This window comes from Taudactylus pleione, unplaced genomic scaffold (genome assembly GCF_031769625.1).
Source record: "Taudactylus pleione unplaced genomic scaffold, aTauple2 ptg000485l, whole genome shotgun sequence".
In the NCBI taxonomy this organism is placed as follows: domain Eukaryota; kingdom Metazoa; phylum Chordata; class Amphibia; order Anura; family Myobatrachidae; genus Taudactylus; species Taudactylus pleione.
In genome coordinates this window covers 5,886,668-5,899,228 of record NW_028284887.1, presented here as the reverse complement: position 1 = coordinate 5,899,228, position 12,561 = coordinate 5,886,668, and the positions used below count along the sequence as shown (strand labels likewise).

At 43.0% G+C, this 12,561-nt stretch overlaps 1 protein-coding gene across 1 annotated transcript in view; it reads right to left on the bottom strand.

Moving 5' to 3' along the window:
* WSCD1 (WSC domain sialate O sulfotransferase 1) overlaps positions 1 to 12,561 on the bottom strand; it is a 189,214-nt gene that overhangs the window by 69,352 nt on the left and 107,301 nt on the right. Inside the window, exon 5 of the mRNA XM_088449456.1 lies at positions 6,769 to 6,884. Coding sequence (XP_088305582.1) covers positions 6,769 to 6,884 — 116 coding nt within the window. The remainder of the gene's footprint in view (positions 1 to 6,768; positions 6,885 to 12,561) is intronic.

Sequence of the window (12,561 nt, the reverse complement as noted above, 5' to 3'; positions counted from 1 at the left end):
TACAATCACCTGAAATGTGAAAACAGATCTGGACTGTCACGCTAACAGGGAATGAGGCTCCAGGTGTATTAGTGTTCTCTAGCCCATCCACCAACACGTTTTGACCTTTGCCTTTATCAAGGTGTAAATAATGGGGCTAGAGGGCCAACTTAAATACCCTAGCTAGTCCCTCCTTCTTAATTAGGGGAGGGATAAAGGCCACAGAGTGAAAATACAGGTTCCACCTTATCCTATAATGGAGATAAATATATCATACAATATCTTTGTGCATAAATGATGATATCACCCCAAAATAATGTTTGTTCAAGGTGTGGATAATGTTAGTAGCGGAGATTCTGTGATTTTCGTTTCACGTTTGGAACTCATACACTTTCGCCGTAAATGAGGAGTCTCCTTTCTCATTTGTGGCAGTAAACATGTTTTTTAATTATGTATTCAAGTTCTTTATATTGACTGTTGTACTTTGTAATAAAAGGTATACTACTGATTTCCTCCTTCTGTATGTTTTTCTTAACCAGGATATATATCCTTTTGCAAGTTGCATACTTGTTATATGGACTTTCATATACCATTTCTGATTCCAATTGGGCCATAAATAAATTGGCATAGCTTGGGGCAAACCTGGTGCCCATTGCAGTTACATGAAGTCGCAGATAATATTCATCATCAAACCAGAAAAAATTATTGCAAAAAATTAATTGCATACTCTCATGAATTTTTTTAAAAAAAAAATTTAATTAAAATTCTCCTGTTCTAAAAAATATGTGATTGCCTCTAACCCATATTGATGGTCCATAGCTGTATATAACAAAGTTACATCAGCATGACTAAAATGTAACCATGTTCCCATATTCATAATGGATCTACCTTCCTGCCATGGTTTCACTACAATTTGGGTAGTGGTAGACAGGTTCTCCAAGGTTGCTCACTTTGTCCCATTGGAAGTGTTACCGTTGGCTCCAAAATTGGCTGACATATTTATAAAGGAAATCTTCAAGCTACATGAATTTCCCAAAGACATTGTTTCAGACCATAGGGTTCAATTTTCCTTATAGGTTCTGGAGGTCCTTATGCAAGTTCTTTGATATCAACCTGAGTTTTTCTTCTGCATACCACCCTCAGAGTATGACCAAACGGAGCGTGTAAATCAAGATCTAGAGAAATTCATTTGGATGTATGACTCAGCCAATCAAGATGATTGGGTTTCTTTGTTGCCATGGGCTGAATTTTCTTACAATAATTTGTACCATGAGGCATTAGGGTACTCTCCCTTCTTCATTCAGTATGGGTTGTATCCTGTGTCCTGTGATACCCGAGTTGCTGCTCTTCAGTCAGTATCCCTTCCAGCTGTTGGTGGCACAGTGAGTTGGTTCCTCAAGATTTGGAGAGAGGTCAAGAAGAAATGGTGTAAAGCCTCTGCCAGGTATAAATGGGTGGCAGACAAGAAGAGAAGGAAGGGTCCTGTATTGAACCCTGGCGATAAAGTCTGCTTATCTACTAAACACTTGCGATTTTAAATTCCCACCAGAAACTAGGACGCACTAGGACACTGTGCTGATTAATTTGACATGCAACACTTGTATATCTGTGTGCGACTGACTCTGTAAACAAAGCACATGGAACTTGGCGTGGATAAAAGCAGTAACCACTGCATCATATCACTTCATATATAGATTCAGACTGAGGGCGGGATACAGCAAAGGGAGAAATGTGGGCAAACCCCTGAAAATGCGGATTTTACTGCATTTCTCATATGCATCAAGCCCCGGAATGCGATGCACTCCAGGAAACGGTTATGGTAGGTAACGCCATGCGCAGGAGGATGCCAGAGGGGCTTCTGGGTCATAGACCCGGAAGTTCCTCCATCACAAAGGGCAACTCTTACAGAGAGAGAGGTCCTTTGCAGAGTTCTTCATGCATACCGGTGTTGCTAGCGCCGGCATGCAGGCGGGGAGTGGCGGGATGCATTGCAAAGCATCATGGATCCTGCCCTCAGTCTCAAACAAATATACAAGTGTCACAAATCATATTAATCAGCACAGTCTGCTGGTCCATCCTAGTTGCATCACAAATTTCGGGTGAAAAATATGCCAACAAAAAGACACCTGGCGCTAGCAGAGTCGCACGGGACATGATGCTACAAGAGGGGCTGTTTGGCACAACTGAAGCAATGATGTGTAAGGACACATCTGTAAGTAGAGGGTGGTGTACAACAGGTTTAATCTGTAATGTGATTGAATAGGTGTAGAGCGATGTAACTACAAGAGGCTAAATGGATAATAACAAGCTAACATATATTGGAAGAAGAGGTTTATCTGAATAATAATGCACATTAGTAATACTTGAAGATATCAGACAGTAAAATAATAACTCAGTACAATAGATAGAATATTGAAAACAATGAATAAATGAACAGCAATAATGATGTGACTACACAGAATCACAGTTTAAACACTTTAAGCAATTCTTAAGCAAGGTAACACTCTTCGCTCTGATTAAGAACAATGAAGCAGTATATAAATATAATGCACTTAAGTGCTCTCATCCTGAATCAAAGACTTGCCTGGTACTGTAGTAAAGAGGAATATATCTCTACATACAGCCAGGAGATTGCATTTTGTAGAAACTACCACTAATGGCAAGTGTACATTCTGGATCACAATTTGACCTGAATTAAAAAATAAATAATAATAATACAATTATATTAATAATAATAAGACTGGAAGCAACTCTGAAGAAGTACGATATATGTGCCGGAGTAAAACTTGCCAGCGCAGTCGCTATCACCCTCTGCCATTTCTGACACAGTTCATGCTTTGCCATGACATAATACATGCATTATCATTTTCACACATGAAGGAGGCTGCCGAATGCTGGATAATGCATCCAAAGAAACTAAGCAGTTAACACCATCTAAATAGGGTGATAGTCCACACGGACAGTCTCCGAACAGCTACTCTATGGGTGTTGTGAAAAATAGAAACCTGAGAATAACGGGGAGAGCTGTCTTTCACATTATTGCAGCGTTTCCTCAGAATGCTTAGGAAAAAATGGGCTTGTTAAATAGGAGGCTTCAAGTGACCTCTAGTTACTCTCATCTGCAAAAGGCAACGTCGTAAACAGCATCACACCCCGCGGGAAGTACACAAGTGTGTTTGCTCCTCCCCATGTTCCCTTGTATTTAAGCTTTCCTTTCATGATTAAGAAGGCATCATGCACTATCATTTTATGTTACATACAGTATATGGAAAGTTTCATTTGACTGAATGTAATTTATATGCCAAATCATTTTATTTTTATTTTCTCTGTCAATTCTGGACCTCCACACTTTAAGCATGCACTGGAAATATACTTTGCATATATGTATAACAAATAAGTTTCCTTTTTTATGTTAAACACTCTGTGCAAAGAGACAGCAAATGAAATGCAAAAATATACTTTGATATGCAGCCCCATCACCAGAGAATGCTGCATGATTAGCAGATGGTGATATGCATCTTAATAAGAAAGCCGCTGAATGCATCAAACGCTTAGAAAAAGGAAAACTGGATACATGAACATATATGGACAATGTAAAAATGGGAGAAAATAAATCATATTTCTTGTTAAATTAATTTAATGACACTCTTCACACATAAAGTTTCATTTATGAACTGCTGAACTGCCTGTGGCACTGTGGGTGTGGTATGTTAGATCGATAGTTCTCATGCTGACATGCATGTCGACACACATGAATGTCTATCTAATGTCCCTGGTGGCCCAGTGGTCGCTTACATGGTGCTGGTGGCAGTGGCGTCTCCAGCATCCTCATGCGAGTCCTGGTGGTCATGTGACCAGCAGTTCTGTCACAGCAGTGCGGCTCAGCGACATTCTGGTGAGTATATGCGCTTTATCCCTAACTCTAATCCCTACTCCTAACCATCCCCCACCCCTAACCCTACCCCCCCCTAGTGCCTAACCCACCCTCCCCCTGCAGCCTAACCCTAACCCTTACCCTAGTGCCTAACCCGCCTTCCCCCTGCAGCCGAACCCTAACTTTCCCCTAGTGCAAAAACCGCCCTCCCTTGCAGCCTAACCCTGACCTCCCCCTAGTGCCTTACCCACGCCACCCCTGCAGCCTTACCCTAACCTTCCCCTAGGGTCTTACTGGACCTCCCCATGCAGCCTAACCCTAACCTTCCCCTAGGGCCTTACCGGACCTCCCCATGCAGCCTAACTCTCCTGCTAGTGCCAAACCCGCCCTACCCCAGCAGCCTAACCCTAACCCTCACCCTAGTGCCAAACACTAACCCCTCACAGAGGTGCCTAACCCTAACCGTCAGCAGTCTGAGAATGTCAGTGTTTTACATGGTGGAATTTTATGAATGTCGACATGGTAACTGTTGACCATGTGACTAGATACCGGGACTGTAAAGTCACAAATTTATTTTTAATGCAGTACACCTATTTCTACAGACATATGTGGTGTGCTGTATAGTAATTTGGGCTGATAAAGTGCTGCAGGATAGGTGGAATAATGTGTCTGACGATGCACAAAGCCAGGGAAAGAGGGTCACTATTTTTGGCTGGCAGAGGTGGAAGACTGCTTGTGATGATATTCCTTCTTTCATATGTTGCCACAACACACTTAGGCCATGCAATATGACTGGATAGTCAGTAAACTTAGCACCATTAAGATGCAAAGCGAAAGATAGTGTCATGTAAACTAAAACAAATAAAATAAATTAATTTTTAAGACCGGGATATATAAAAGTAGGACGTGCTTAGAGGTGATAATAATATCCATTTGTGCAAGAATGTGCTGTCCTCTGAGGCTCTACCTTCCAATCTGTAATAATTCATTTGTGCAGGTAGGATAAACAGCTAGATTATGACAATTGTGAGCATATGTATGTGTTAAAGTTAATGTTGTGCAAAGGAACATTGGCATAACTATAATGCATGCAAAGTGCACACAGGAGGCTCACATCGCACACCCTGCACCCATAGAATTATTATACTTACCATTCTGGAGTCCCGTATCGGGAGGTACTGCAGACTGAAATCCCTGGGAAAATGGCACGGAGGCCATTTTCCTGCTGATTTATGCATGCATACTGTACTAAAGATGTCTCCAGGAACATAGTGCAGCCACCATGTTCCCGGTGACCTTCTTATATGCAGTAGACTCTGGCGCAAAGCCAGAGCCTACAGCACTGCCGTAGAGGAGGGGGCCTGCGCAGATAGCCTAGCAGTCACGATAGCCTATGAAGATAAGGCCAGTCTTAGCTTTTGCAATACACTGTCCCTCTTAATCTATGCTCATAATATACATTTATTCATTGCATTAAAAGCATAAAAGTGATAATAAATTGAATTAAGATCCATACTTGTCAATGCCACAAATACTTTACCTCTAGCTAATGAGAATAAACCCATCTGGCTAACTTGAACAATGTACATTGTTTTGGGAATTTTACTTGTGGTTTAATTAATAAACTTCATAGTGGCTGATTTCAATCAAGTCTGATGTTATTATGCAAATAAAAAAGGAACGCTACTAGAAAATCTAATATTCTCATTTCATCATTGGCACAACATATATAATTTCTATACATTATCTATTCATACACCCATTTATTCATCCATCCCAACTCTGGGTGATTCTGACTGGGACGCAAAGTGACTGTATTGTAATCCCATGGAAGCCAGATTTACTACTTTATGCTAATGCAAGTATCCGTATGGTTTCAAGAAGCAGCATCGCCCACTGTTTTTCCATCCACAGCCATAACCATCATTATTAGTTTCACCACTTGACGCAGCCCAATGCTGGGTGCAAGATATCCATCAGAAACAGGCCTCTCTTTTCTGTATGCATGTTTCAATATAACACGGAACCTTGGCTACAGTACATGCCCACAAGTCTAATCTCTTATGTGTGACCACAGCATTACCATCCTAAAATGGGCATTTTCATGCAAGGAAAGATCAAGTCAACATTCATCTGACTCCAAATCACCATCAGAAATGCCAAAATGTGTAAATTTGCATCTGCGCATGCACATTGCTGCTGTGAAATTCTTGGCTCTGACAGGAGCCAATGGATGTTGCAATATAGGAGGATGCCACCAGATGGAGCCGTTACCCGCCAACACTGATGCAAGCCAGCAACAGAACAGTGTGTTTGTGGTTGACCCTGTACAGTTATGGCCGGGAGGCACCGAGGAGTGGAGTGAAGAGAAGGGTGAGCTGCCGCAGGTCTGCCATCAGAGACAAGAGACTGGACAAAGCGCAATTGCTGAAGTGGTGAGGTAACAAAAGCCACTAAATACCCGCTGATGGTGCTTTTTACATTGCTGGTGCATATATTGTACATGAGAAGCAGAGTTGTACTTGCTCTAAATTAAGTAAGAATGTGTATCCCTGACATACGCCGAGTGCAAATGTGACTGGTGCTGACATCCATGCATCTCTGCACTACCAGGCCGGAGCTGCAGAGCAGCAAAAATTACAGGGAAAATGGCGGTGGAGACTTGCACATGCGCAGTAAAGATGTCCCCAGGAATAAGGCGTGGGAGCCATTTTCCTGTAGACCCAAGCCAGAATCTATTGCACTGCCAGAGGGGAGTGGGCCTGCACTAAGTCTGCACATGGCCCTTTCCTCTAGCTCTTTAAGTTAGCCCTAAAGTTCTGATAAAGTTCATCCATGCAAAGCTATATATTGTACATTGAAACCATGCATTGCAGTAATTCACTTCCCCTAAATAATTTCAAAAACACACTTACTTTAGCAGAGCAGAATTCTGAGCACATCTCTGTGGTGAGATTGAGGAAGGAGGCAGGAAATATTTGTGTCCCATTTTCTGGAGCACGGAAACATCCTCGATAGGTAACATTCCTCCCTACAGTGACATGAAAGAACCAGATTAAAAGAGGACCTGAAGTGTCTACACTGCTGAATTAGTAATCAGTCAATTACTTTTTTTTCAGCCTTACTTGTTAGATCCCACTATACAGGATGAATAAACTTGAAATCTGGTTTAGCATTTGTTTATTGAAGGCTAATTCCATGAAATTGTTACAGTACATCAGCAAAACAAAGAAAAGAAATCACAATTTATAAATATATGGCAGTCGCATCTTAACATTTCAGATTTTGCTTGTCACAGCACACTAAGGCGTATATTTACTAAAGTGCGGGTTTATAGAAGCGGAGTTGTTGCCCATAGCAACCAATCAGATTCTACAGGGGCGTGCAGCCTTCGTTTGGGCCCCCTCCTCTCTGGCAGTGTACTGAGGGCTGGTTACTAAGAAACGTTTGCTCGTAGCTGGGCGATTTTTGCATTCTGCGCATGTGGATGCATCACAGTGCGTGTGCGCAAACCAGTGCGAAAGATCGGGAAGCGTTCGCTCACTGAGCATAGACAGCCAAGCAGAGTGAGTGACAGGGCAAGCCGTTTGTGGGTGGTGACAGGGGCTGGCCACTAGAAACGGGGGAGTGGAGGTGCGAACGCAGGCATACCTGAGCGTCTTAATGACGTTTCAGAGGCGTGCATAATTAACAGGCAGCATCATAGTACATGTCACCTGGCTGGTTTTTACACTGAAGTGCTCACAGTGCTTGCGGTAACGTATAGTCTGCCTCAAGCACTGCGATCGCATCTGATGGTCCTCGATGTACCGATGCTTACATACACTTCCTGGAGATGACGTGCGCAAGTGGGCGTCTTAAGACAGGCTTGTAGGCATCTGCATACACAAAGTGATTGAACGCCAAGACATAGTGGGCGGGCTTATGTCTTGTCATGCAATCGCCTGCCTTGCTGGGTGTGCACTGAATTTGCATGTACTGGGTGCGAGTGTACGCATCTAGCGAGCGGGTCTGAATATTGTATGTCGATGCCTCGCTAGATTGAGTGACAGGACGAGCCATTTCTGGGTGGTGACAGGGGTTGGTCGATGGAAACGGGGGAGTGGTGGTAAGAATGTAGGCATGTCTGAGCGTCTTAACGCCATTTCTGAGACATGCATAATTAAGACGCAGCATCATAGTACACGTCACATGGTTGATTTAAACACTGAAACACTCGCAGTGCTTGCGTAGGGTATGGTCAGCCACAAGTGCTGCGTACGGTTCCGATGGTACTCAATGTTACCGATTGTTGCATACACTTCCTGGAGATGATGTGTATCACTAAGGGAAAGTGGGCATCTTAAGACAGGCTGGTGAGCATCTAAATACACACCGCGATCGCACGCTAAGACATAGTGGGCGTGCTAATGCCTTCCATGCGATCATGGGATTTGCATACTTTGGCTGCGTGCGAACGCATCTAGCGAGTGGGTCTGAATCTGGCCCTTATTTTCACAGTATCCCTGACTTTATCTGCTGACTTATCTAACTGTTTTATAGCTATTTTATCTTCTTTATGTTTTTTAATACATTTTATTTTGTATTTCATCTGTTTAGCAATTGTTTAATGCTTACAGGTCTCAGGTCACTGGTGCATTGTTTATATTTGTTTGTATTACTGTATTACTATTGTGGAGACTGACTCTCTCTATTATTCAGCTGCCTGGAAGAAATACGCAGAGTAGCGCCTGATTGGCTTTATATACTCTATCTTGATATAACAGAGGGCGCCCCGATAAGAAGCCCATAGGCTTATATTGGGCAACCGCATCTGAAGATGGGGTTACCCACTGGGACAAGGCACCAGAAAGCATTGCATTCTGGTGCTTAAGGGAAATGCGGTAATACCCCTGAAAACTGCATTTTCGGGGGTTTTACCGCATTTTGCAGTTTAGTACATCCCGCCCATAATCTCTTGCAGATACTGCACACTTGCTGACTGGACACAGATGTATAGATGTGTCCACATACATCTATCTTCCCCGTGCGCTACAAGTCACATTACACATAATGCGTGAGCACCATGTGACTCAGTAGCGCCAAGACTCTTTTCTTGTGACTTTTACCTTCACATATGTCTTATTCGCACAGCGATATTAATAGGACGATTAAGCAGCTTCTGCTGACTAAAATGATATACAGCATGCCTATGTTCTGTGTGCGACTGCGGGTGCATCTGCATGCAAAATACTACGTTACAGTGTCAGCAGCTGTGACACTGTAAAGTAGCGTTTTGCATGCAGATACACCACAGCTGCACACAGAACATATGCATGCTGCATATTATTTTAATCAGCAGTAGCTTCTTGCGCGTCCTATTCGCTGAATAAGATGCATTTGAAAAGAAAAAGTCGCTCGAAAAGATGCTCAGCACTACCAAGAAGTCACGGAACGGCATGGTGCGATTAGAAAGGCTGTTTAATGCGCAAGGAGTCTAGATGTATGAGGACACATCTGTACACATACATACCGAGACACAGTGCTGCACACTGAGAGGCACAGTACACGTCTTTACTCTCCATGTACCCTCTCTGTAATCGTCATGCTGTCCAATCCACACCTTGGGGTAAATTTACTAAAGTGAGAGTTTGTAGAAGTGAATTTTAAAAGTGATATTGCCCATAGCAACCAATCAGATTCAAGCTATTATCTTCTAGAAGGTGCTAGTTAAATGTTAAGTAGAATCTGATTGGCTGCCATGGGCACCATCACTTTTAAAACTCACTTCTAAAACTCTCACTTTAGTAAACTTACCCCCTTACCTCTTAAAGATGGGGGAATCACCGTTACCGAGCCTGTAACTGTAATGTAAGTGTGGTGCGACTCTGATGTTGACCTTTAGACCCCTGGAGCAGGATAGTGCCGAGTGTATTGTAAAGAACATCTTGGTGAACCCCGGAGGGAGAACATTCTATGTAGAAATTTGTGGATTTTGGGCATATCACCATATAAAATAAATTAAGCAGAAATCATGTCTGGTATACTGTAGCAGGGATTACACAGAAAATACCAAACATTTTCAAAAATAGCTCACCAATTATAATTTAAAATTACTCAAATTGCTCTATTTTTTTTTACTAACCCTGGGATGTTTGCCAACACTGTCAATCCTGACACTTTTAATCTGCGTGTCTGTACCTGAAGTAAATAACTGTAACTGATGCTCTGTAACAAGCCATATCTTCTTTTTTCGCGAGACAATGTAAGACGTCAGAGAGAGAGACCCAGGGGTTTGGTTACATGTTTCCATCTCGATAACAATGCCCTTAGGGATACGTATGCTTTTTTTTTTTTGTAGAAAAAAGTCCTTCATCCGAAATCTGCCTGAAATTTGTTTTTCTCTCTGGTGAAGGACCAACCTGATTAGCAATTACAACAAGCTTTATATTCTGAGATTTGATTACTGGTTCAAATGTCATATACTGATAAAATAAGTAGAAAAACACAAGCCGATTCCCTTCACCCTACCATTTGTATTGATTTTCCTTCTGATCTGCAATGAAGCAATAAGAATTGGAACTTCAAAGGCGAAAAGCATTAACCATGTTAGTGCTCAGCTTGTACTGAAATTAGAAGTAGTCGAATTCCATTGATAAGTACAAAATTTAACACAAGAAATGTTCTAGAAAGGTTTCTATGTTTACATTTATTCTACAGGCATTCAATTGTGTTCATCTCTCTGGTTTACACATTGCCATACAGTTAAAGCTTTCTCTCTCTCTCTATCACTCTCTCTCTCTTTCTCTCTCTCTCTATATATACAGTATGTCTGCGTATATGTATATATATATATTGTATATATATATGAGACTTATAAATATCCAGTACATATACTAATTCACTTGCTTATGTAGAAATTAAGTTTTTGGGCCATTCATCAAAAAGGTAATGCAGGAGAGATCACAGATATCGCTGGCTTGCGAAGAGGGATCCTTTCATATTCCTTCACCCCCGTCCACCTCTTTCCACAGGATGCCGGGGCTTTTGGCAAACTAGTTTCACTGCTCTTAAAGAGCAGTGAAAAGACACGGGATACAGATCAGCTGTTTCCGCACCGGAGCAATGATGATTTGCTCCGGCACTCGTGTCGTGTTGGGATATTAATGTTATAAATTTAATGTCAGTGCCAGTCATCAAGTTCCGAAAAAGCATTTTTTTGGGGGGAATTTGATGGTGCTATTGTATGCCAGAGATGGCGTAAAGACCCCGATAATCTTCACAGGCTGCCATTTACACGTCAGGCTGTAAAGATTTATATGGCAGCCGCTGCAGCCAGCAGAGGGATCTATTCAAATCCCTATCTGCTGTGCTTAACCCAGGGAGCTGAGAGACCAGGTGAGAGTAAGCGAGGCCAGAGCGGACACCGGGGGAAGGATACAGGACACAGCAGCAGGGGAAGGAGAGAGGACACGGAGGGGGGTGGGGTGAAGAGCGGACACAGGGGAATGGGACACAGCAGCAGGGGGAGAGATGACATAGAGGATACGGGAGTTTACACACAGCAACGAGGTTAGCACTGTGCAGGCCCGGATTTCCCACAAGGCAACCTAGGCGCTCGCCTAGGGCCCCGCGAGTCCCAAGGGGCCCGTGGATGGGCCCCTTTTGACTCGTGGGGCACTAGACGGGCCCCTTTTCCCCAAGAAATCTGTCCGGTCAAAATGATCCCAGAGGAGCACTGTATGAGTACCGTGTGACATCATGATGAGGACCCGCTTATAGAGTCCCGCTGCAGCACCACTGGCTGCAATGTCACAGAGTGACTGTGCATAAGAGGGAGGAAGAGGGTCATCGGCTCCTCCGACCAGACCCAGCCCATAACCAGCACAGCAGCCTATGCCACTGACTACCAGGCTTGCAGCTTGCCACCAGCAGCACGCATCGGTGGCACCCAGCGAGGAGCAGAGGGACAGGCCGAGGCAGAGTCTTGCTGAGTGAGACAGTGACCGAGGATCCAGATCTCAGGGAATCACAGCAGCCAGGCAGGTAGGGTCAAGTACTGTGCTATTCTCACCTACTCTAATATAGATTGAATTATGTAGGATTTATTTTTTATGGTAGATGGGGTCTGGGAAGTGGACAGGACTGCCTTATATTACAAGCATATAGTAATATACTTAATGATGATCATGATATTATTAGTACATTAGTACATCCGGGATGATGGTATTTTCATGAAAGGTACTTGTAATATACTATACTATACTGCAGCCCTGTCCACTCCCCACCTACCATTAAAAAAATAAATCCTATAGTGTACTTTAAAAAAAAAGGGGCGGGGGGTGTAATGATGATGATCATTGTGTCATCCCCATCATTGTACTCAGCTGAGCACAGTCACACACAATACTGGGCATGGCCACACCACAACCTCCGCTGCAGATGCCACCTCGCAGCTGCCTTCTAATCCTTAGCACTCCTCAGGCTTATATGATGTATTCAATGGATAATGAGGAGTATAACCTTAGGGTATTAGGTTTAGTTTGGGTTATGGCATTAGGGATAAGGTATTAGGGTTGGTGTATCGGTTTGGGTTAGGGTACTGGGGTCAGATTAGATGTTTGAGTTGGGGTATTAGGGATGGTGTAGGGTTTAGCGGTTAGAGTATTAGGGTTAGAGGTTATGGTTAGGGTCAGGTTTGAGCATAGGGTTGAGTTAGCGTCAGGATT